Here is a 27,509-nt window from a genome sequence, read left to right on the forward strand (position 1 = left end):
AAAAAAAAGTTTCAAGTAAGAAAATAGAAGCCCAATATCAATCAATTTCAAATACTTGCATACGTACAACAACACCATCTAAGCTTTATTTGGAACATCTTTTTTATTGCTTATAAACTATTGCAGATAAAAATAACAATTTAAAGCTATTGCAAAAAATTTTTAGTACTTTTTTTTTTTAAGCAACGAAAAAATATTAGCCAAACGAAAATTATAATTATAATCTGAAAAATAAAGCACTAAAAAAAAATGTCTCAAACAAAGCCTAAGTTTTTTCATATTATGTGGAGTCCATTATTCAAATCTTTTTTCTTCATTATGTTCAACAATCAACTTTAGATACTTAGGCTTAGGTCTCGTTTGGGATGGCTTACTTAATGCTTCTCAAAGCAACTTTTTAGTATGATAATTAAAATATTTGTATTAGAAAGCTGCTTTAAGAAGCAACAAGAAAACTGTCCCAAACGAAGCCTTAGTTTCTTACTACTCCTTAAAACACTTTTTTAGTAAAATAATTTTAATTTTCTATAAAAAAGTTGTTTTAAAAAGAAGTAAGAAAACTATCCTAAACAAAAAAACCTCAGGGAAAAAAAAAGAAGAAGAAGAAAAAAAGAAAACGCTTAAACTGTATAGCGACAAACCAAGCCACAATCATAGCACTAGGATGCTACTTGAGCAAAAACTGACTGATTTTAGGTTCTCAACAAATCAACTATCTTATATGGTAAAGTTCTTACGAACGCAGCTTATGAGAACTTACTTACACCGCTGATTATGCCTAAACCAAAAAACATATAGAGAAGTGAAAAAAGGACGACAAGTAGTAAAACGAAATCTGTACATAAATATCAGCCAAATAGAAATAGAACGTGCATGGCTTTACCTTATTGCAAGGTATTGAAGAAAATCTTATTTGCGAGCTGCATAGTACAGTTCTATATAATCCAAAGCTGGGCGATTCCAGGACCAGTCTTGCTCCATAACTCGCTTGCAAAGGAGGTTGAACCATTCACGGCTATGATACCAAGCTGATATTGCTCTGAAAGGTGACAGAAATAGGAAAGACACTATTCATTCATTATTAAACATTTAAAAATATATATGTATCAAGATGAGCTTGAAACCTATTACGTTAGATTACCTGATCAACTTATCTTCATCAACAATCAAATGACTAAGCATTGCTTAAGGTTTAAACTCTATGATGCGCCGATACTTCTCCTCAAAGAAGAGTATAGTGTTCGATATGTATCCAACATGACACACGTCCGGCATGCCTCCGACACATGTCGGGCACGCCTTTGACATGTGTCAGACAAGCCGAAAATGTGTCTGATTAAAAATATTAAATATAAATTGGACATGAGTGTCTTAAATATTTTATGATTTTTTTAATATAATTTTTTTGTATTTAAAATATAAAACTATATTTTTTTTATTTTATATCCACAACACCAAATAAATTACTCGCACTTAATACATTATTCACCGAATATTCTCATTTTCATTTCTCTTTGGCGGGTCAGGACTTTGGTTTCACAACAATGTCTGATGTCATCTCAATATTAACATCTAACATTGTTACAACATTGACATTTCAAAATCATCTTAAAATCAAAGTCTGACACTGTCTTGAAATTGATGCTCAACGCTGCAAATTTCTACACACACATCTTGACAGCTCATCTTTGTCCAAAATCGTTCAACATTAACGACCAATGCCCTCTCAACATCGACGACAAACGCGCTCTTTACATCGTCATCCAATACTTACTGCATGACATCAATGCCCAACCCTTGATAGCATGCATTGTCGTCTCCTTTCTTGATGTCTGATACCCAACATCGACGCCCGACTCTCAACATCCTAATATTAATCATTTTAAAGATAAATTCTAGTTAAATGACTTATTATTTGTAAATATTATAAAATATTATACAAAATTATAAACTTTTTTTAAAATATAAAAAAATATAATAACGTGTCTAACCCGTGTCCCATGTCCGTGTCGCCATGTCTATGTCTGTGCATCATAGCTTATACTTGCCATTTTCTGGCTTAGCAAAGTGAGGTAATAAAAAAGTTCTCTAAGTTATGCATACCTTTTAATATTAATGAATGCTACTAAATAATATAAAATAATGATTATCACGAGAGAAAATATAAATATATATTTTTGAAAAATAAAATAATTTAAAAGTAAGTCAATTCATAATACATAGGTATAAGGAGACCCGCTGATCACCCAATCGAGGTTTCAAACGGTTTGAAAATAGGTTTGTATCCTGAAAATAATTATTATATTAATTAAATAATAATTTAATAATCAAATATTGCTCCAAGATAGAAAACTATCAAAACAGCCAAAATCAGGGGCTGGAAACAGTTTCAAAACATAAAGCTCGCTCTTCTGAAAAGAACGAGGGGTTACACGTCAAAATCCGACTTAAAACGGCGAAGATACGAATTTCCGAAGTTAAAACATAATAAAAATATTATTTTAAAATAGCCCTATTTCACTGGTTTTAAAATAACAGAAAATACAGACATGCTTTTTATCTGAAAATAATTTCAAAATATGCAGACTTCATAAAACATCCAGAACAAGGTGCTGTGCGTCGACAGCGGACTTAAAATGACAAAGTTATGCAATTTCTAAGTTTAAAGAAAATAATTGAATAGTTTAAAATAATGCTGTTTACTGTTTTGGAAAATAACTGCAGACAGGCCAAAAATTTTCAATTAAAACTAGTTCCAGTAAATGCAGAATCCAAATACGTTCAAAACAAGACGTTGTGCGTTAAAATCGGGCTTAAAACGAAGAAGTTATGCATTTTGCAAGTTTGCGTACAATAAATAGGTTTAAAAAAAAATAACTTAAGATAAATAATATTTATTAATAATTATAAAGAAAAAAATAGAGTAAAATAATATTTTAATACTTATGAAACTCAAAATAATCTAAACTATATAATAATAGCAATATTTTAATTATTAATGATATTTAGATAATTTAATTAATTATAATAGCAAAAATAATAATTTTAAAATATCACTTTTTACTGTTTTAATAATAATTAAAAATATACACATTATTTTTATAAAAAAAAATTTCCTAGTGTAGAGAATGAAAATACGAGCAAAACGAGGTATTATACGTCAAAATCGGAGCAAAAATGAATTTTTAGTGATTTTTGGAAGTTCTGTTAATTAAAATACACTTAAAAATAATTAAAACCTAATTAAAACCCTAATCCGGCGGCTAGGGCTTACGTGGCGGGCGCGGATTGGTTGCCGCGGTTCAGGCAATGATTGGCGCCGCCGCCAATCATTGTCCGATGATTGCGGCGGCGGTCAAGTGACAGGACGTCACTTAAACACGTCGGACAGAGGCGTGGGCCGTCCGATCTTCCGCCATATGAGATGGACGGCCCAGATCAAGCCGGACGGCTCAATCCGACGGCAGATCAGACCGCGGGATGGACGCGAAGGGCCGTGCGACGGGATCTAACCCGTCGATCGCGGATCCGACGGCCTGAGTCCGTCCTGCGTATACCTGAACCCGACCGAAACCCTAAAACAAGATTCGCCTCGTTCTCCCTCGATACTCGATGGAATTCGCCGAAATTTTAAACCTAGAATCTAGGCATGAACAGAAATTATGGGGGACTATTATTTTAAGAAATGATTAACTCTACAAAGATCTATTTTAATCTAAGTGTTTAAGCTATTCTAAGGGATTGCGCGAGATTTTACCGTCCAATCTTCGAGTTCTCGACACGGTTGAGCTTGTAGACTGTCCTCGTAAGTTTTCCTTCTTGAATCCTCGATCAAACGAGCTACAGATCGACTGGATCGAAACTCCAAACGTTCAAGCCTCCGAGTCGCCGGAATCTCGCCGCCGGCGAGCTTTGACCGTCGGGATTTGATTGGGGATGAAGATGGAAGTCTCTAGGAGTCCTCACAAGAAATCTCAGAGCGAGAGGAAGCCTAGAACGCGAGTATTTCGAAAAAGATCCTAATTTGGACAAGATTTTTGCTATTTAAGGCTCCTAAACCTAATACCAACGGCTAGGATCGAATCAAAACCAAATTAGGAGGGAAATAGGTCGGTTTAGGCCGTGGTTTCAATTTGAAATCAAGGGGAGGCTTTGATTAGAGCATTGAATGGGCCTTTAATTTTCATTAAATGAGTGATTAAGGCCCATTTAGAGCCATGGTTGACCAAGTCCACGTTTGACTTGGTCAAACCAGTCAAGGGGATCCATGGGGATGAGGGATTGAGCCATGAAAGAGTTTGAATTTGTTTTGGACTCAAAAGGGGCTTAATGGGTCAATTTTGACCCATTAAGACTTGGGTTGACCAAGTCAAAGGTTGACTTGGTCAACTCAACCTATCATGCCCATGTCTGGGCAAAATCGAGGTCAACAAGGGGAGGGGGCGGCGAAAGGAGGAGGGAGGAAAGATGTCCACATTCAATATATGTGGACCATAGCATTAAATGTGATGGAGTAATTAAATCTGAAATTAATTTCAGATTTGGAAGGGATTGGAGTGGCTTCCTAAATTAGATCTATTGATTAGGAAAGGAACTTGAAATTCAAATTAATTTGGATTCAAATTAGAAACTTTTCAATTTAACAAAAGATTAATTTACGAAGATAATGAAGAGGTTTTTTTGAATTTGAAATTTCAAACTTGTGCATGAAGAGGGGGGCCCACAGTTTTAAGGAGAGAATTGGAGAGAAAATAATTCAAAAATGTTTACTAAATAAAATCAATTAAATTAAAGATGTGATTTAACAATGTGTTTTTAATTTAATTCTAATAAGAGATTGATTAAAGAACTGAACACTTTTCAAATATAGCTTATACTAAATTAGGAAATATTTCAAATTTGAATTTGATTTCAAACTTGGATTAATAATCCTTCCAAATCTAACACAATCTATATTAGGAAAGGAGTAAAGGCTAAGAAAAATTTTGTAAACAAGGCTAGAGGAGGTCGGTGGCTAGGATCTAGGTTAAGATTAGGTGGAGGTGGGGTTCAAGGTTGAGCTAGCCGGTGGTTGGGGTGGGGTTGTGGGGAGGAGAAATGAAAACTTGTAATGGAGAGGGGATTGGAGCAGACGATAGAGAGAAGGGGAAGGTGGTGGCCGAGACACTACAGGAAAACACGCGTTTACCTGCGAAAATTACTGGTGGACAAAGCTGCAACGGAAAATACGGCCCCTGCAGCGGCGCATAATGCGAAGGACAGTGTTATTTACGGCGCAAATGTCGTCGGTACAATACCGACGGCTTTTGCACCGCAAAAGACGCTGGTAAATAACACTAATTTATTGTTCTGGCGCACTTTACGGCGGAAACTTACCGGCGCAGTACCGACGAAAAAAACGCCGACGTATTTAAACTCAACGACTTTAAACTGACGCATATTGCGCCGGAAATGTTTCCGGCGTCCTAGACGCCAAAAAATCCGCCGGTGTAAACCCTTATTTCCTAACACAAACCTGACGGCTGCTCATTTCTTTCGTTCGTTTCTCTCAAAACTTTTTCTCTCCCTCATCGCCCTCAGTCCGCTCGCCGCCGTAGATCGACGTCGCCGACTTGTGTTGCCGATCACCGGACGTCGCCGACGATCATCGCATTCGTCGCTGGGGAAAGCCCTTTTTCACCGTGAGTTTCCTCCTCCCCGTCGCCTCCCTCCTGTTTTTTTTTTTTTTTTTTTGTGGTTTATGTAATTTGATATAGGATATGTTTTTTTTTTTTTTTTCATTTAAGGTATATGCATGAGCTATTACTTGTGTTCAATCACAAGGTGGTTTGACCTAGTATTTTTCTATTTTGTGTGGATTACATCAAGGATCTGCCTTAAGTCCATATCTTTTTGCTTTAGGATTTAGGACATTCTCAATAGGCATTCGCAAGAGGATGTACCTTTATGTATTATTTTTGTTGTTGATATTCTTCTTGTTGATAAGATTAGAGAGGGAGTTTAAGGTGAACTTGAATTATGGAGGTCAACTTTATAGTCTAAAGGTTTTCACTTTAGTAGATCTAAAATTAAATATATTGAGTATAATTTTAGTAGCACTAGACCTAAATATAAGATTGTGATTTTTGGCGATCAAGTCAATAATAAGAGTAGACATTTTAGATATCTTGGATCTATTGTTCAGAGTGACGATGAAATTGAAGGGGATATTATCAGCAGAATTCAAGTTTGATGGTTGAAGTGGAGGAATGCATCGGGCTTATTGTGTTATAGAAAAGTCCCCCTCAAACATAAGTGAAAATTCTGTAAGATGGTGTTGAGACTTGCAATGCTTTATGGTGCCAAATGTTGGCCATAAAAATAGAAGCATAATGCTAAGTTAAGTGTTGCAGAGATGAGGATAAAGCATGGTGGATAAGTGGTTTGACCCTTTTAGATAGGATACAAATTGATCATATTTCAAATGGAGATGTAAAAAGAGAAGTAAAAAATTAAGTTGAGTATTGTAGAGATGAGGATGCTCAAGTGGATGAGTGTCTTTACTCTTAGAGACAATGCTTCAGGTCTATTGTGTGATAGTGGAGGAATACTTCAGGCCTATTATGTGATTGATAGAAAAGTATTGCAGAGATGAGGATGCTCATGTACGTGGATGAGTGTCTTTACTCTTAGAGACAATGCTAAACGACGATACAACGAACTGGATCGAACATGCCGGCGTCTTTTGGTGCGCCGGAAATTACCAGCGCATATTCTGGCGTTTTATCCGCCGGCGAATTCCGACGCCAATTTCGCGCCGGAAATAAGCCGTAGCTTATTTACGGCGACATTCCAGCGACTTATGCGCTGGTTGTTTCCGTCGGATCCATACGGCGTAAACTACCGACGCATTAGTCGCCAGAATTATGGAATGAAAATCGACGTCTGTCTTCCATGTCGTATTTTGCGTCGGTAATGCGCCGGAACGTGCGCCAGAATTGTTACCGGTGGCATATAAACGTCGGTAAATATTTAGCGACGTGAGCCAAACTGGCGGAGGCATATCCGACGGAAATGCGTCGGAAACTGAGGATTTCCATCAGATTTCACATGTTACCGGCGGATACAGTCCGCCGGTAACGACGTGTTTTCCTGTAGTGTATATTGCTCGCATATAATATAATCTTTATCATCATTTATTCATACTTATCATCATATTGTCTTCTCAATCACTGAATTTGTAGCCTACATTTTTACTTTCACATTAAACTCATCCTCTTCATTTTAGAAATTTACTGATAAAAAACTTAAAACTCTCGTACATACATTTGTGCTACTTTCCAAGAATGCATAATTATTTATCAAACTCTTAATCCTCCATTTATAGTTTCTTATACCAAATCATCATCAAAAGTTAACTCATCTATGACACTAGAAATATGAAAACTTCTCTCTCAAATTGAGACAAAATGCTCGCCTCATTGCCTAGAAATTTAAAGCAAGGTGCTTGCCTATGCACAACTTAGTTATATAGCCTACCTAAGAGGTGTGTGATGCAATTGGTCTCGCATCATCTGAAAGCTCAACCATTATCTAAAATAACAATTACCCTCTCATTCAAATGTAATGAAAAACACGAAATAATATGTAAAACCAAAAAAAATGTCGAACCATAGGGTCACGAAGTGTTGAGACGCACCGAGACGAAAATAGGCGAATTTACAAAGTTGATGAAACTCGGCGAAATAATTTTTATAAAATTCTACATAAAATTTCGAGCAATTTGGTATAAAGGACTTAGGGTTAATTTTGCTTAAATTTGAAATTAAAAATCGGCAGTCTACTTAAAGACAAATGACTAAATAGCCCTTCCCGATTCTTAAGAGACTTTTTGCATGTAAGGGTACATGCGTCATTTCCCTTACCCCACCACCCAAATAAGCTCTTTCGGTCCCTTCATTCTTTTGTTCGGCCGAAGGAGGGAGAGGGAGAGGGCGGAGGGAGTAATTAAGGCTAGGGCGACGACGAAGTTGGTTTTTCGGCAGAAGTTTTGGGAGGGAATTGAAGGGGAAAGCCTAAGGAAGAAGGTGACTTCCTAAATCAAAAATCTCTTCATTTTTACTTAGATTCTTATGTTGAAAATTCTAGGATTTCTTCAAAACTCAGAATTTTTCAATGATATTGATAGGGAAAATTTGGGGAAGGATTCTAACAAAGAAAATTTAGTTTTTTCCTAAAAAAATTTTAGGTTTATAAAAATTAGGGTCTTCTCCGATTTCGATTTTATTTCAAATTGTTTTCACGAAAATGGTTTCTATCTATATTAGAAAGATTCCTATGGGTTTAAACTAAAATTTCATGAAAAATTTTCAAGTTTTAAAATGTAGTTTTTTTTTTAATTCCGAAATTTGATTTCTTTAAGGTGACCTTCACAAATCTTATTCCTAGTGACCTTAAGAATGTTCTAATGAGATAAAATTAAAATTTTGTATGAAACTTTATTTTTCCTACTTTTGAATTAAAGAAATCCAAAAAAATTAATTAAATAAAAGTCTAATTAGATTAAGGGGATGTCTTTGCACGTTCATAGGAATAAAATAATGAATTTTGGGTTTCCAATTTTGGGGTTTTTAGAGAAAACCGAAAATTCAAAATAAATTAAAAACCTATAAAGATTGGGAATCAAATGAAGGGAGTGCACTGTTGAATACAAACTTTTTGAGCTAATGATAGTCTTTGTCCTTAGGTCTTGGAAAGGGAAGTGATAAGAAGAGTTCGCCGTGAGGTTAGACAATTTACACGCATTTTGAGATTTGTTTGCTTGTTTTGAGGTAGATACATTTAACACTTTCAAGTTTAATGTTCTTTTATGCTCTTTTAAAAGTTAGCACTATGATATATTTTAGTATTAGAATAGCATGTTAATTTTTTTATTCTATATGAAAATAGCATACTATTATGTTTAATAATTATTGGCTTGTTTATGGTATTTAGAAAGTTCCACATTTTAATTCAAAAAGAATCTTCATGCAGTCTTGCATAAAATATAATAGCTAGAAGCATATGATTGATATGTATGTTAGTCACCTATCTTATAATAGTTATTGCATGTGAAATTGTACATGTTGAGGCGGAGTACCAATATGGTGTCTTGGCACAATATGATTCTTCGGGGCAATATGATAAAGAAAAATGATATGACAAATATGTATGTGTACCTGATCAGTATAATTTCAGTACTTCGGTACGAGTGTTTAGGATACGAATAAGATAAATTATATGTATACATTGAATAAAAACAAGTTGAAAAACATGAAATTAAAGAAGCAGAAAACATATGAAATGTAAAATGATCATAGGAAGTCATATAGATATAGGTGTACGACTACCTTTACATGACACTATACTGTTTAATTCTTTAGTTATATGTTACTCAGTTTCATATTAAAGCATGCATATTGAACTTCTTTGCATTATAATTTGAAATTGGTAGAGTTACATGATACCTGCTGAGCGTCAGCTCGTTCCCTAGTTTTGGGATGTTTTCAGGAAGACCCGCTAATCAGTAATGACTGATAGACAATCATTCACCTACGTTCGTAGGGAGACGTGACAAGTTCTTTTTGTTAGTTTGATGTTTTGTAATAGATGGACTCATAGGATGATATGTGATAGAGGGACATATATTTTTGTAACAGACTTTTATGTACATGTTTATCTATGGAAAGAAAATATTGTTTGGAAATGAGTGACTTTTCTTTATTAAATTTTGGATAATTACTCTATCATGTTACATTGAAATGTTTCAAATTTTTCGTCCAACATCCGTTCCCGCCTCGTTCACACAAGTTTACCGGGTCTGATCCTGACATAATATTAACGAAGAATATTTAGGAATTATTCATCTCAAAAGGAACAAATGGAGATAAATAGCTTGTGTCAGGTTGGTAGTGAAAACAATGATTAGTCTATTTTTGGCCCCCAAATGAGCGCCATAGAAACAAGTTTTGCAACTGACATGATTCTTACTTGAAGGACTAGGGTACAATCTGTTGAACCACTTGATTGTTGATCCAGTGTATTGTTGATCAAGTGGCAACCAGAGTTCATTGGTCACCCTTGCTCCTCGTAGGCCTCACATGTGCGAGGAAGATGACCAATTTAATCAAGGATTGACTTAGCCAGTCTTAGTATTGATTCTAACCATTTGGGCCCAACCTAGACATACATTGTAATGACTCAACCTATATTTGTGAGATCTTGTCTTCTTTGGCCCGATTTGTCCAATATTAGCTTGAACCTTAACTTTAATCCTCGATGTAATCCTAAAAATACTCCATCGTAAACATACTTATCAATAGACTTCGTATTGAAGCTCCATTCATTATATCAAAAGACATCTTACATATTTGGTCCAACTCTTTTCTCATATATCCAAGCATTTTTTATGCCCTTTAAATGTGGGATTTGATTCATTCATGCACCCATTTTCTCCTAAAAATTTGTCATCTAAAAAATCCATCAGAAGCCACTTCTTGCCTAGGTCTTAACCCCAATGATCATTACATGTTTCTCCAATTCAGCATGTCAAATGCACGAACGTCATTATACCCTTCGGAGTTGTTTGAGAGGTGGAGAAAGCCAATTCAAGCATGTTGAACCACCAATTTAATCAATTTTATATATGCCAATTAGCTCAAATTTAGAATTTTAGAACTGCCACGAGATTGGTGCGTCACATAAAAAAAAAAGTTCTTGATTAGTTAGGTTTTACACGAACGCAACATAGCATCATGTAAGTTTCAAAATTGAATTCCAATATATGGAGAAATGAAAAGGAAAATAATCTATAATTACTTACCTATTAAGAGCGTAATCAACCCCACTGGAACTTGTACCCTCAAAGCTAAATCCATTTGGTTCAAGACCCAGTGATTGAGCCCTCTCTTTATCATCATCAACATCAAAAACTGTGTCATACAATCCTAAAAACGTAGAAAGATTCGGTTTAGTCTTTTGCCAGCACTGGAAATAATAAATAACAGATGAATGAGCGATTTTTATTTTTTCGTAGCAGGGGGCAACAAAAGTTCAATTCAGTTATGAAGTAGGTTCATAATTACACAAAATTTCAAAGTTCAAAATAAAAGTCAGAGAACCTCTATTATGGGACATGCATAGAAAAAATTTTAACACCAAAAGACGTCTGTGTTCATTCTTTCAAAGGCTAATTGCTATCCCAATCCTGCACTTTTAAAATGCCTCACAGCCAAGTTCGTATATGGACAGTCCCTAGGTTCATTATACGTCTAAATTTCCACCCAAGCAAAATACTAAGGCTTTGTTTGGGACAACTTTCTTACTGCTTCCTAAAGTAACTTTTTAGTATAAAAATTTAATTTTTTGTACTAAAAAGCTATTTTAAGCAGCAGTAAAAAAACTGTCTCAAACGAAGCCTAAATAAGATTGAAAAGTGCTCAAGCAACACTAGAATTTTGTGGTAATTTCAAAGATTTAGATGTAATGCATGAAACTTTACAATTGAGCAGACATATTTAAAAAAAATGATGTATTATCATGCATGCAATCATCCCTGTTTCTGTAGGAGTTTCTAGATGAAGAAAGCCTGAGGTTAACAAAAAGTGCATAATTAAAAATTCATCTAAATTCTGTGTTCTCAGCATGCGCCAATAAACGCACCATTTCTGCGAGTGCTTGAAAGTTTTTAGATGATGGATGGTAAGGGTTAGGTGACCGAAATGAATATTAGAAATACTCACCTCCTGTTTTTCGAACAACTGGAATAGAACCATATCTCATTGCTACAAGTTGAGTTAAACCACAAGGTTCAAAAAGGGAAGGGACAAGAATGAAGTCTGCACCTGCATAAATCTACAAAACACAATATATTAGATTAGGAAAGTCATTAAAATGTTTTTAAGAATGTGAATAATGTTCAAGACTGCAAATGAAGCCAGACCAAGTGCGAAAGGGGTTCATCATAGGTCAAGCAAAGTCGCACACGGCCAGAGTGTGAAGAGTGCAATTGGTTTGCCAAATTAATAAAATCATTTTGAATGCGAGGATCTGGAGCAGATCCCAGCAAAACAACCTAAGAAACAAAGTCCGGAAGATTCTTAAATGAAACTGCCACATTCATATGGAAAGACAAGAGAGTTATACAAAAGAATCAATATACTATTCAGTTCCAAATGTTAGTACAAGGCTTTACGAGAAATCTTAACCAGATTTGATAAAAAGACAGTTAACTTCAAGTAAGGAAAACATGAGGGAAGAACCTGCCCATTGCATTCCAGTGTTCGCCAAATAGCATGTTTGATGAGGTGAATTCCTTTCTGGACTGTTAAACGAGTGATTATTCCTATCAATGGATGATTAGAATTATTCAAGCCAAGTCTTTGCTGTAATGCCTCTTTGGCAGCATTCTTACCCACAACAACATTTTCTGAAGTATAAGACACCTGCATTGCATTAAAGGACAACTATATCATCATCTAATTAGTTAGAAAATTACTAAACATAAAATATAATGGATAAATTATAGCTGCAAATGAACCAAGCGTTCAATAAACTACTCGTGCCTCGGCTTGATTGTTGCTCATTCATGATCGTTAGTTAACTAATCAAACAAGCTTGAACCGTTCTAAAAATATCCGATTGTTGAATAAACAAGCTTGAACATCCATTTGCTCGACTCATTTATGTAGATGAATAATATTATTTAAAGCTCAATAAAAAGTTCATTAAGAAGCTCACTTAATATTTGATACAAAGCTTATGAACAAACATGTTAAGAAGCTCCTTAGCCTTATTATTAAAAATAATAAAGAAATTAATCTAAATGTTTTATATTTATTATAAAATAATATCATAATTAATCATTAATTCATTAATTTTAAAACCAATTAATAATGATAACATCTATCAATTAGATTAAATTATAAATACCTACTAAATTAATGTTATTTATAAAGGCAGCCTTGCACTGTGAATTGCAGTCATCTTATGATTAAAAATCATTCCATTATGTGCTAACTATTAAAGTTTTCTGGTTTATTTATGATAGGGATTCCATCACATTAATTGTAGTCCACCCATACTGATGCGGACATCGATCAGAGATTCAAGCATGTGTATCGCAGGAGACAACGCAGATCGACGGCCACGATTCAGAGTTTATATTTCTAGTTATTTATGTATTTTCTTTTATGCATTTTTCTTTTATTTCTTGGAGTTTCCTATTGTACCCTTAGTATGAGCTGAGTCACGATTGTAGCCCCGAGGGCAATATAGTCTTTGTATTTTTCTTTTGTGTTGGGACCTATATATAGGTCATTTCTAGTTGTATTGAGGTTAATGAATTTTGAATGAAAAAGTTATGTTTTGTTTCTACTTTTCTAGCATGAGTGCTTGAGAGGGAAGAGAGCTCAAGAGGAGCAATTCGCAAGGCCCACCAGTCGTTGGAAGAGTCCGCGGCTCGTGGTTAGTTCTCGATCACCGCGTTCGTATTTTCCTCCATTTTCTTCACCTCCACTACAAGAATTCCCTCCTCAACCCCATTGCCGCCGCCCCTTGGGAAACCAGCTGACACTCCAACGCAAGGATTCTCCCTCACCCTCACTTAAATCTCTTCTCCTTGGAAGGATTCTCCAACATCAAGGATGTATGGCGGATCCGGAGTTTGAGTGGGGATTAGTGTTCAATGCCGACGGAAGCATTAATATCCTACGATCTCCGTGCTTTGACGTAGGATTTGAAGACGACGCCACAGTTGAAGAATACTTGGAGCGAGTCGTCCAGATTCTTGTGAGCATCATCGACCGACGATTTTCAATCTACGATTGGAGTATCGACAGTCAAGCATTCACGCCATCCTCATCACCATCAACCTCTCCGTGGCTAAAGGCCATTGGTGTGGCCACCGTCTTCGTGGCATCGTTAAGTTTGCTAAAGGCCTTCTCCCGCTAAGCCCAACTTGAGTGTGAGTGAGCAAGGTACTCGTTGTGAACTTTCTAGACATTAGCCGTGGGATTCTATTATTTTCCGCATTTGCTTTATTATGTACCTTTTGAGACCCTTCATTAATTGTGTCTAAACACTAGTTTGTAACCGCTTATCATAACATTTCGTTAACGGAAATTTCTTGAATCTTAACCAACGAAAGTTTAATCTTACATTGGTAAACTTTGTGATTCTTAATGAATTTCATGTGCAATTTTTGAATGTATCACATCACATACATTTCATCTTCTAATTCTAGAAGTCCTTGACATTGAACTAGTTGATCCCATTCCCCTATTCATGTATCATTGCTCTTTGTTCTTAAAAGATATATGATCTCTAAATTAATTGAAAGACATTCATTATCTGGTCATAGCTTTTGAGCATTCAATATATTCTGATACTGATATTAAATTTCAACTATATTGCTAATAATCAAACCTTCCTAGCTTTATGGAAGAAACATAAATTCTACTGAAGTTCGCACATGTTGAGTGAGGCATAAACACCATTTGCTATGAAAGCATTATTCTGAAGTGCCTCCATGCCTAGTGGCTTTCCAGTCATCTACTAATCGAGCACTGCAAAGAAAATCCTTTTTATTTTGAAGTAGGCAATCAAGAAAGCTATCCAATTCAGGTCCACTAAGCAGGATCTATTAGAGTTAATTAGACTATGTATGTAGGCGTTGTAAATGATCTTAAATCTCTTTGACCGTCTCATACTTTGGCAATTGTATGCCTATAGATGTCTCAAAAGAATTGTTGATCCAAGTCATGACCTTCAAGTTACAGACTTCCAAATTATCCAACTTTTCTTCAAAAATTTTCATCTTTTCAATTCATTGGTTCACAATGAATTACCAAAATATAGTCTCACACCTTCTTCCCATTCAAGAATTTTTTTCGTCATTTAACTAGAATAGGAATAATTTTTTTGTCCAATCTAACGCTAATGGATTACAATGAATCATCTCTATCCCGAATCACGATGAACAAAATAACAATAAAATGAGATGCAAATCACATAATAAATAGAAATCAAACTAGAAAGGAAAAAAAATATACTCAACGAAATTCCTACAAAAAAATAAATCAGATAGTGCTCGCATAAAGCAAGCAGATTCACAAATCTAGGATCTCTTGTAGAACAACGAGGAAGATTTGTGGTTAGTGACGAAGACAAGCGATCAACAAATTCACAATATATGCAAAATAAAGATAGCGGGACGAATACAATCTAGAGGAAGCGGCGAGATGAAGATCCATATCTATACTGGAGATTAAGATCACCTAAAAAAATTTAGAATTCACGAACCTAGAGAAGATAATGAATTTCCTCTAACCCAACCTTTGATATCATGATAAAAAGGCAAAATTTTACTTCTTATTGAATCAAATAATATGTTGATAAAAGAGTACCTATATAAAAAATTGAATAGAAAACCTATATAAACAATCGAATAGAGTAATTAAAAAAACAAAAACAAAAAATTATCCTTAATGATAAGGATATATTACAATAATAATGAACATAGATTTCTACTCAAAAAAATTGACGTGTTCTAATATTTATATGACAATAAATAATTCTAATTAACTCCTACAGGATCAACACATGTTGTAGTTCTAGTGAGGCCAAAACAAACACAGCCTAACATGGCTATATAAGTAAAAAATCACACTTTTATTGATTGCTGACATTTTCTCTGATGCTATAGTGTAAAAAAATATTTTAAATATCCTATTCTAATATCTGACCTTATCAACTAATTCTTCAACATGTCGGATCCTGCAAAGCTTCAATCTATTTGAACCAGGTAATCATAAAACATGTTACTTATAAAGAGTTAGCTTAGTTTGAAAGTGCATGTATATTAAGGAACACCAACTGACATTAATGTTAGAATAAATATGACCAGGATATGAAAATAGAAATTTTAAGGGGGGGGGAAAACCAAACATACAGGGATAAAATTGTCATTATATGGATCCCAGAGATCTGGATCAATGCCGTTAACAATGCCATGGAATTTGTAAAGATGGGCAGAAATAACTGGATTTTGCGAAACTTCTTTTGAGTAGGTATATGATACCTGTGTAAAAGAAGGTCAAAAATCATTTAGATGAACCAGTTTGTTTCAAAGTCAAAATATAAAAATAACTGGCAGTAAACAGAAAAATGCTTTGTTATACCTGTGTAAAAGATCAATGATCATTGTGATCAACTACTAAGTATCAAATACAAAATATTAAAATAAATGACAGTGGGCAGAAAAAGAAAAAAACACAGAAGAAGAATTTTAAAGTTGTACAACTAAAAAAGTAAGGCCTCTTTGAAGACTGTTCCAATACTTGGGCGATAAAATTGTGCATGTGCACATGTATATAAAATTGAAACCAAGTTCAATTCGCCTATGAATCCAAAAGCTAATTTGAAATATCATAAAATACAAAGATCGTCAAAAGAAGATGCTTATAAAAGAAGTTTTAAGTCAAGTATGTTGGTTCATGTTATGTGTATAAGGCATGATGCAGGTGAGGCATCTTCTAGAGTGAAAAGCAAGATCTGCAAAAGAAATTTTTACAAGAGAAGGGCTTAAAAGAGTTTTTTCTCCATTGGGAAACTTGTAGGCTCCAGTTGTAATCATAATGTAATGGTGTTATTTCACGGCAAAATGATTCGATTGGAGTGATCATTCATAATCATTTACATGTGATGTCATTTGGTGATAGAACCACCAATTAGAGGTAAAGCACCACATCTTTATAGACGAGAGATTATTTAAGAATAAATTATAGTGATACAATCAACAAAACACTGGCTCTTTGTGAGATGAGATTATTTTCAAATTTATTATCACCTTCGACAAGCGGTTTCCGAAGGTGAGTCAATTTGCTTTAAATTTTGTGGATGATAATTTTCATTTAAATACAATTTTTATTAGATTTTTTTCTTTTTTTTTTTAATTTAAGCCCCACAATTTACTCTGAAATTTGGGATTTTTTTTATATATAGAGTCTTTTTCAATTTAGATTTACTATCAATAAGGCCTCGTCAAACCTACGTCAGGCAGCTATCGCTAGGCCTTTGTCTGACCACCGTCACCTACCGACTACGGTCCCTCCACTTCGTCACACACCAACTACGGTCCCTTCGACCTTTGTCGCCAGCAGATTACAGTCCCTCCGACCTTTGTTACCTGCTGACTACGGTCCCTCCAACCTCCTTCACCCGCCAACTACGACTACGATCCCTCTTACCACCGTCGCCCGCCAACTACGATCCCTCTTACCACCGTCGCCCGCCAACTATGATCCCTACGACCACTATTGCCAGCCAACTACAGTCTCTTCGACCATCATAGTACCAATGTCTGCCGACTATGGTCTCTTCGATCACCGTCGCGCGTTAACTACAAACACTCCAATACTGTAGCCCACCAACTAAGGTTCCTCCGACCTCCATTGCCAGCCAACTACGGTCCCCTCCGACCTCTATCACCCGACAACGGTCCCCTCTATCTCATTCTCCCAACTACGGCCCCTACGACCTCTGTCATCCTACTACGGTCCTAACTGACCAAAAGAACATGCCAACATTCTTTTGAGAAAAACTCTCATATCACTAGATTCTTCGAACTCCTATCATGTAATGTGTTTTATATGATATATATTTGCTGCATTGAACTAAGGCTTCCCTCAATGAAGGGCATCATTTGTAATCGACTACAAATACTAGCAGAATCATCTTAACTGGGCTAGACCTCGTTTTTTCCCCTTTTTACAGTTTTTCGTATAAAATCTTGGTGTCCCTTATAACTCTTGCACCCCTCTCTCTTATTTGTGTTCATGTTGGATCTTCGTACAAAATTAGGATGTTAAACCCTATATCTCTCTAAGGCCATGAATGTTCCGGCACGCAATATGTATTATTCTTTGAAAGAAGTTAAATGAGTTGAAGATGAGAGATCGTATAGCAAATTCGCGATGCTCTGAGAGAAATGTATTTATTAAAATAGTTATGGTATTTTTTATTAAAACATATTTGGAGTTCTTGGCTGCTATTTCAGTATATTGGAAATGATTATAATTAAAAAAATTTAGTCAATAAAATTTAAATAACCCTCCGACCAGTTGCTCCCGCCACGTTAACCTCCGGGTCGGGTCATGCACTCAAGTTCTTAAAGCACCTCAACTTCATCCTACTCGTGAACACAACGAGGATTATATATCTCAGTAGATTTTTTAGTTTGATTGAAGCATTCAGAGTATCTACTCTTTGCTCAATAAGCAATTTTATATTCTTTATACTAGAAGGGGAAGGAACCATAAGAGAACACTCTCATATATCCACTAGGCTTTAAACTAAACAATCCAAATGAATATTTTGTATTTCTGAATCCATACAATGTTTCATTCTTAATCCTGTTGATATATTTTTTCGTGCAATTATATATTTCTTTTTTCATGACAATTCTTTGTAACTTCCGTTGGTGTTCTCACATCCTTATATAGTTAATATATTTTGCTACATAAAAAACATACAATTGGAAATTTGTATCAAGAAGTAACATTAGAAACATTAAGGACAATAACTGAAGGTTTTGACAACTATGGACCAATTACAGATTCGGTGAAAATAACTGCATATAATTTTGATTAAATAGCAGTGCATTAAAAAGAAGGGGTTATTTGTATGTCATTAGAGATACAACTAAATGCACCGAGTACCAGATTTTGGAGAAAAGGGGAGGTACTAACCGTGGTAGCCTTGTCAGTATAAATCATTGCTTTGCCAATCTGATGTATCCCATACTCAAGGTTATGAATAGTGAAAATAACTCGAGCACTAGCCAGCCCATTATGTTTATAATGTTCTTTAAATAACCACGCCACTGGGGCGCTGGACCAATCATGGCAATGCAGAATATCCTGCAGAAAAGAAATCTGTTACGGAAAGTTTCAGTGCAATAAGAAAATTTAATGCCAATTGACGCATTCAGTAAATGTCGGCCTCCTAATAATAATAAAAAAACATATTACTCTTGCAATGCTGCTAAATAATCAACAACAAAAGATAGCAACATAGCGAGCCAAGTTCCTTATTCAAATCCTCATCCTCTCCTGATGAGAGATTGTGATTGATAACAGGAAAAGGAATCGGCCAATGGAAAGCGAACTTAGTGAACCAAGAGGCATTGTAGTTCATGTTAAGGATGGGCAAAAAACAGAAGAGCAACTTAGAGAACTCAGCTTCTTAACAATCAAATTAGATATTTCATCTTACTCCTAACATCCAAGAAACATAAAATGCAAGAAACTGTTTTGACCTAGGACAAGTTTCATGTCTATGAGGAAAATAAATAGCACGAGGGCATGAACAAGCTCGTCTGGTTACAACAGATTTTAAACAGACTATTAACTGGACAAATATGGTAGTTCAAGAATATAGTTAAAGGCGCTCAAATTGCCATTGCAGTAACTGTCCTAATCTCCATAACCTCGGTATAGTATCTTTTAACTAACGGAAAGAAATCCAAACTATAATATTTTCAAAAAATAAAAAACTTACAGGACGAAGTCCATTTTGAAAAATGAATTCAAGTGCAGCATGGCAAAAAAATTGGAATCTATCCCCATCATTGTTTCTTCCATATACACAGCCAACATCAAACATTCTGCAAAAGGAGAACCATCAGGAATTAAATATGGTGAATCTCTCTAAACAATGATACCAAATAATGTCAGAAGTACATAAACAGGGTAATCATATCAAAGGAAAACTGTAATCTCTATACCTAGAATCTAAATATGATCATTGGGTGACATAATGTCCAGGTAAGGATTGGGTAAGATTTTAAGCCAGGTCACAGGAAAGGCCTAAAAAAATATAACATAACATTAATTAAATATAAATTTTTAATTTGACTCTAAAAGCACATTATAATAATATAAAATAAATGCTAGAGATATTTATTTTGTTATCAAAATATATATTTTTTCATTTGACTGACCTCTGGTTTGACCCAAAAGGCCAATCCTTATCAAGCCAGGCCACGATTGATCACCTCTTGTACAACCGGATGTATTCATGGTCTGGTAACTAAGTTCAAAATGAGATGTAGAGATACGACATTTAACAGGAAGACTGGAAGAAGCTGCCCAAGAAAAAACACAATGGACTATTTCTCCTCAGATTTACTACATAATAGCAAAATAAGATTGCGAAAAAGGTATGATTTTTTTCTTTTCTACAGAGTGTGGCAAATAACGCCTACTTTGGCCCAAGATATTATAAAATCAATTCTGATGTTTTAAATTAGGTTAAGCAGAGTTAGCTTAGGGTCTAGAATTAACAAGAAAGGGCCTAAGGGACAGGTGAGATGGTTTTCCGAGCCCGAATCCAAATCTTGACCGAGTTATACAGAAAAGAAGAATTTATAAAACCGGCATCAAATAGTTAAGACATTTGAGGCTCCAAAAGGGACGTGTGTAGCAAAACGACTACTATAAGAACAAGTTAATATGTTACCCATTTTGAGGCTCCACAAAGTAAACAGATAGGCCTTCAACTTTTCCATGCCACACTTTTATTTCTGTTCCACCCCATCGAAAACTTACATGGTGATGAAAATCATTCACCTGCACATAGCATGTAAAATTTTTAAAGAAAAACACCTAAGTGAAAAAAGCATGGTTAAAGAAACATAAGAGATATTATGTGGATTAAGTACTAAAATAAATATTACTTTACCTTCTCATAATTTTGATTTTTTGAATTTCAATATTTACAGTATATCATTTTTGAGAAAAAAAAAATTAACAATAGTTTGAAACAGCCATACAAAACTAGCGTGCATCTTTAGCCGAATAAAATTTGTACACATAATAGTTGAAAAGTGCAAGATGAATCCGTCTGGAGGGCAATAGGTCGAACACGAACATGTTGAGGGCATGCTAGTTAAGTTCCAATCAAAAACATGGCCGTTTAAATTGTAAAGAAATTTATGTACAACAAAGTTCAACTCAATTAACGATGCTACCAGATTATTTCATAAAATGAATTCACGCCTCAGATATGGTGAGATACAAGATCAATTTCAAGCATGTTGAGTCCTTTGATTCAATCAATTGGAATCATGAAAGTGAAATAGAAGACACTTAGGTTAGTAGTTTATTGTTTAGAAATGAAAGCTTTCAGTCAAACATACCATCTTCAAAGAAATATTACGAGGAAGTTTTGTAGAAAAAATGTTTGAAGCAACCGGCAAATTAAAAAGACCTAACGCAGCTAAATCTGTCACGTTTATGAGAATTAATGAATCAAGACTTCATTATCTCGTCATTTGAAGCTGCAGCTGCGAATCTTATGGGATTTACATGTAGCAATCTAGTCTGCAGAACGATGCAAAACACGTGGACAATGGACTATGATCATGACTCTGTACAGGAGTTGTATCGGACGATAAACAGGATTGGATACTTTCATGTAAGGTTGAGAGTGACTTTGAGGCTATAACTTTTTTCTATTTAAAAAAAAATATAGATTGAGAAATTTTATTTTAAGGGTTTTTTCTTGTACAATGAACAATCTATTTTGTATTATTAGTTTTATTTACGAGACCAACTCTTAATAAGTGTGGGACTTGAAGATATTTAGGAGAAGTCAACTCATTGTACAAGTGTTAGGCTTAACTCAACTATTCTGGTAACTTCTTTTCTTATATTTATTTTCATCTCCTCAAATCTTGATATTGGTTTGTATGTATGATTTGATTTCATTCAAATTTGATACGATCAAATTTCTAAGAGTGCATGGCTTTCAACTAGTTACATGATTTTCATAGTTTCAAATTTCATTGTGTTGTTTGTAATCAAAAAGCAATAAATTATTATTTGAAGTTTAATAATAACATCATATTTTGATTTCATCATGAGTGCCAAATAATTGTTAAAACTTTAAAGTTTTGACATGTGATATTTTGTGCATATGTTGTATGATTTTGTATATTTTATTGTAGAACTGCAATAGAGAAAAGAGTACATAAATCATATTAATTCTAGATTCTAGCTTGAATATTGAAGATCACTCAAAGATTGAAACCATTTTTTACTCAAATCGATCTCGAATCAAGCCAAACAAACAGTGTTATAAGCCAAAATATTGGCTCGATCTTTGAGATGATTTGAAGTTGGGCTTGGATAAAGTCAAGCCAACTCAACTCAATCTCAAAATATAAATAGTATAAGATTAGAAAAATAATCTTTTAAAACCAAAAAAAATCTCAAAATATAAATAGTATGAATATTTTTTTTAAAATTTATTATATACATATATACGTACAACCCGTAATTGGATCATTCTCACACCTAAATTTGATATCAAAGCTTAAATTTGCATAATTCATGAGTCGCTGCATAAGGTAGCCATGTAGAGTATGGAAGGGTTTAAATTGTATTTTGTATGAAGCAAGAAACAAAATATGCATTTTATTAATGTACAAAAACTAGTCAACATAAACCCCCTCCTTCCCTGGCTCTTAGACTCCACATTCTCTCTCAAATCCCTCCAACCCAAAGCACAACAATCACTCTTCCCTAAACAAAAAGACTCTCTAGGCTTTCCAATCTAGTTAACCTACAACCCTTACCCGACTTCCCTTTATAAAGATAAGGTAGGTGATTATAACAAGGGCTACATTTATGTAGTATGATAAACAATCTATTGAACATTTATAAATAAAATAAGACTCTAAATAAAAAATTACAAGGCATGGCACCAACTAATGGTGCCATTATCACGGACTAGTTTTGTCAGACTTTCATCACTACTACATGATCAAAGATCTTATAGGGTCCAAAATCAGTCCGTCTCTCAAGTACATTTCCGAAGCCCTCATAGAATCTCTAGCTCTTGGATTCTTGAGTTATCTTCACTCAGCATGAAGCTCTAAAAAATTTACCCAAGACCCCTTCTAAGTTCTCTTATTGTCCTAGAATCCTCACGATAACATTGATCTAGACTCGGGATTATCTCGACAGCATCGTATATCCTTTCAGGAGTCTACTTATTAACTTCCATGCCTCCTCAATTGGTCCCCACCTCATCAAGTCGATTGATCTCTTGATTATACACATTCACCATTAAGTACGTCTTCGAGTTAAGCAGGCAAGTCCAACCGATTGACACTCTCTATATCATTCTTCAAGATTTTGAACGGGTAAACCTGATGAGTTTGTATTTATCAAAGTTAGTGCAATGTAATGTGTTCCACATTTTGGAGAGATAGTAAAGTTATGTCCACCATATTTTAGGACCACATGAAATTTATTGAACAAATTGAAAATGTGGCTCAAAGATTGACGTTAGCAACACATATATGGGGATTACATAATATTTTTCATATCTCAACACTTCAAAAATGCATAATTGATGAATCCAATACTTGCTACATATTCAATTAATATACAGCCTACTCACATATACAGAAGAACTTGAGAAATATTGGAATAGATGCAAAGTAGCTCGCTCCGGACAAGACATCTGTTCGAATTTTATGGAAAGATGTGATAGAAAAAGATGCCACTAGCGAGATAGAGTCAAAAAATGAGAACAATATAGCATCTATTCGCTGTATGTTTTAAATGCGTAATGATTCGGTCATTGAATTTGCTCGGGTGCATCAAGCTGTGTTCTCATTTCGCATGCGTAGATAGATTTTTCACTATTTTTCTCGTGCAGGAACCTAGGCATTATGGTTGTCATTTTCTAGTAATTTTAACGTTCCGGCCACGATAGTTCAGTCAGTTTCTCAAATTTCAATGTTAGGACATTTTCACACAATATCATATTCGTAGATCATCACTTCTGCTGTTTGAATATTCAAACGAGTTGAGTGTGGAGAATGTTGCATTGATAATTTCAAACTTTTGAAGCCTTCGCTGCTGTTTGCGGGCTCCGAAAATTCGGCCCCGGCCTCCGCCCGCTGTTCTTTTTATTTGAGCGAGGGAGTTTTAACTAAATAAATTCCAGGGTAAATTTTGGAAGGCAGATGGGTTTGTAGATAAGACACTACCCAGAGATTTTGCCCTCATTTTGTGAGGACTTTATGATCTGAGTTCTGGTTTCCTATAGGCGCAAGCCCCTATAGTTAATTACCCCTCCCACTAACGAGAGAGAACTTTCGATTAAGGCTAGTCATCAATTAGATACGTAAGAGTTTATTTTGATTTGTCCACCCCGGCAAACGATTGCGGAGGGTGGATGGATTTTGGTTTAAGAGTTGATGGGTAAATTTCAATTTTAATATCTTGTAATTTGGGATTTGTAGAGTTTTGGGTTTTTGGGTAGAGCTTGGATTTTGAATGGACTTTTGGGAGACATTTAAAAGTATTTGTGAACCCCTCCGGTTGAGATTAGCTTTCAACATGGCCATCATCGGGGTGACCTTGAGGTCACTTGAAAAATATTTGAATTTTGTATAGGTTTGAGGGCAAATATATTATGGACCCCTCCAGTTGAGATAAGAAATCAACACGGCCATCATCGGGGTGTTTGGGGTCATTTTCATTTGATTGAACCTTGTCGACCCTATCAACTTAATGATAGGGGATCGGGTTTCTCATGGGCTTTATGCCTTTGTTCATGAATTTTCTTTGTTGAAAGGACCTTGAAAGCCGAATATGAATATATAAGATAAATATTCTTGTCAACTTTCGTGATCGCATATTTATTTGATATCTCGAACCCTGTCTACTCCTATTTCTCTATTTAGGAGGATCGGGTTTCGTAGGCTTCATGCCTTTTGTTTAGTGAATTCTTTTGATTGTAGGCCTGGAATGCCTAATACGAATGTATTGAAACAAATACACTGGTCGCCACAGCTGTATATTCGTTTAAAGGTTCGAACCCTGTCGACTTCTATTGATCCGTATAGAATGATCGGGTTCGAACTAAAATTCACTTATCAACCTGCGCAGCATCCCTATGCGTCACGTGTATACCAATAACACACTCGTCGGGGCCCATGCGGGTGATTTTTATATTGATTTAGACATACCCCATTGTGTACCTATGTGTATACAAACTATAGTGCAGGTGCAGGGGTACTTTAAAACATTTTGTAAACGTCTTCTGCCCGCTTGCATGGATATTGCGGGTCCGGTGGCGTAGCATTTGTAGATTATGGATGCCTTCTGTCTGCTTTCATAGATGTTGCAGATCCGGTGGAGTTGCATTGTAGATTGTGGACGCCTACTTTCTGCTTGTATAAGTGTTGCAGATCCGGTGGCGTGGCATTGTAGATTATGGACGCCTTCTGTCTGCTTGTATAAGTGTTGCAGATCCGGTGGCGTGGCGTCTTGGTGTTGACTCCCCCTTTCTCATTCACCGGGGATGGATTTCCTAAATTCTGAAGTTTGTTGTTTTGTAGAGAACTTTTTTTTTTAAGATGATCAGTGTAATGGATTTGTCATTCCCGGTGTTTGTGGGCACCAGACTATTTTCTTCTCGGGTATAGCACTAAGAAGAGACTTTGGAACACCAGGAAGTTTGGTTCTAATTTATTCAAACATTTCCTCCCTTCTGCAAGGGGGTGTCCTTTTTCGTACATCGGGTTGCCTTTGTAACTGGTGTACTTGTAGGTTTTGACCATCACTGTCGTATGTGATATATGTACTTGTGTCCACAGTGGTTCGTTGTACCTACGACATACCCACTGTTGTTATCCACAAGTGATTTGTGCTCATTTGTAGGGACCCATTATATCCACTACGAGCTCTTAGGAGTATTCGTAGGGAGGCATTGTCAACTTTCGTCATCTCCACCTTTCACCAATCTCAGGTGGTTGACGATTGCACTTGCTTGTGGGGGGTGGATCTTTGATTGCTGGTCTTCAATATTGCCATCTCAATCAACAGGCATTTGTAGGGATTGTTGTAGGAGTTCGTGCATCGAGGTCTTGTAGCGTACTTTGAGTCACTATTGGCCATACAGATGTTATTGTAGTTTGAATCCCCTCGCACATGATTCAAACTTTTCCCTTTGTATATGTTTGAGTTCGAGTTAAGTTTCATTTAGACTCGAGTTTATCGAGTCTACAACTCCCACTTATTGTTGTATAGTACGAGGTCAAGTGCGCGTTCAGGTTCCTTATCCGGATCAAGTGCAAGACTGAGTCCCTTTTTATTCTTGAAGGTTCAAGTTCTTTATTGCCCATGTCGAGTTTGAACCCAGCTTGAGCTTACAAATTCACTTTCAAGTTGACTGGCTTCGGCATCAAAATTTTCATCATTTGATTCAAGTTTAGAACTTGTATAAGTCCGTTTATTACTTTATTTTGCTTAAATGTAATTGCTTGTTCAAGCTTAAATCCAATCCGAATCAAAGTCTTTGTTTGATGTACTAGTCTGGTTCAAATCCCCTGCAGTCCTTTAAGTTCAATTGCATGTTCATATTCTGTTCAAAGTCCTCTGGAGATCTTTTGATTTCAATTGAATACTTGATTTGGCTTGAATTTTGGTTCCAATTTAATTTTATTTCACTTAGATTCGACCTTTTATTAGTCATTTGGGTTCTGTTCAAGTTCAAGTCCATAGTCCACAAGTCCTAAGTTCATTTTCATTTGAGTCCCAATGCTTGTTCTTTTGAGTTCAAAACAGGTCCCGAGTAGAGTTATATTAACCCGAAATTTCGGCAGCCTACCGGCGTCTCCCCCGTTTAGGGGAAAACTATGGAAAATTGGGCCTTTCCCACCACGCTAAGAAAAGCGTGTATGGTAGGTGCCCTCTTTCGAGGACACCGCGGCCGTGTAAAGTCTTTGTTCCCACCACGCTAAGAAAAGCGTGTATGGGTCTTCTACCGGTACCTGTTGCAAGAGAAAAAGCAATTGTTTCCCCGCAAGCGGGTACTTATGGGTATCCCAACTTCGTCGTACGCATCGCACCGGGTTCCCTCCTACCATGCTAAGTAAAGCGTGTATAGGTGGTTAGCCGGCTCGTCGCACACGTCGAGGTCAAGATGTGGAACCAAAGGCCGCTCGCCTACCTTGTCGTAGGTGTCGCACCGGTTGCCCCTCCCACCACGCTAAGAAAAGCGTGTATAGGCAGACCGCCGACTCGACACGAAGGACAAGGTAAGAAAGAAATCCTAGGTTCCAGAAATTATACCTTTGGCGACTGGCGGATCGGCGGTAGAAGCTCGTGGGAGAGCAAGCATGCTTCTTCTCTCTTCTTTTTTTTTTATTATTATTTTAAATTAATTTTAATTAATTATAACTAATTACTCTTTTAAAATAATTAATCATAATTATAATAATTAATTTTAATTACAATAATTAATTATGCTTAATTTTAATTAATAATAACTAATTAAAATTAAAATAATTAATTTTAATTAATTTTAATTAATTATGATTAATAATTAATCATAATTAAAATAATTAATTAAAATTAACTTAATTAACTTTAAATAATTATTATTAAAAATAATTGAGTATAATTAAAATA

At 35.5% G+C, this 27,509-nt stretch overlaps 1 protein-coding gene across 3 annotated transcripts in view; it reads right to left on the reverse strand.

Moving 5' to 3' along the window:
- Nucleotides 1-632: 632 nt before the first annotated feature.
- Nucleotides 633-27,509, reverse strand: part of LOC110099293 (starch synthase 3, chloroplastic/amyloplastic) — a 59,083-nt gene continuing 32,206 nt past the window's right edge. The window contains exons 9-18 of one of the 3 annotated variants that reach the window (XM_020826391.2): nucleotides 20,536-20,645; nucleotides 19,576-19,681; nucleotides 18,765-18,935; nucleotides 15,968-16,096; nucleotides 12,279-12,461; nucleotides 11,960-12,091; nucleotides 11,760-11,871; nucleotides 10,841-10,964; nucleotides 884-1,039; nucleotides 633-778 (exon numbers count right to left, since the gene is read on the reverse strand). In XM_020826391.2, the coding sequence (XP_020682050.1) occupies nucleotides 910-1,039; nucleotides 10,841-10,964; nucleotides 11,760-11,871; nucleotides 11,960-12,091; nucleotides 12,279-12,461; nucleotides 15,968-16,096; nucleotides 18,765-18,935; nucleotides 19,576-19,681; nucleotides 20,536-20,645 (1,197 nt within the window). In that variant the 3' untranslated portion in view covers nucleotides 633-778; nucleotides 884-909. Of the gene's footprint in view, nucleotides 1,040-10,840; nucleotides 10,965-11,759; nucleotides 11,872-11,959; nucleotides 12,092-12,278; nucleotides 12,462-15,967; nucleotides 16,097-18,764; nucleotides 18,936-19,575; nucleotides 19,682-20,535; nucleotides 20,646-27,509 lie in introns of all 3 variants that reach the window. The other 2 variants (XM_020826390.2, XM_020826393.2) reach the window with 2 other exon arrangements.

The sequence above is a fragment of the Dendrobium catenatum genome, unplaced genomic scaffold (assembly GCF_001605985.2).
Source record: "Dendrobium catenatum unplaced genomic scaffold, ASM160598v2 fragScaff_scaffold_1539, whole genome shotgun sequence".
Taxonomy (NCBI): Eukaryota; Viridiplantae; Streptophyta; class Magnoliopsida; order Asparagales; family Orchidaceae; genus Dendrobium; species Dendrobium catenatum.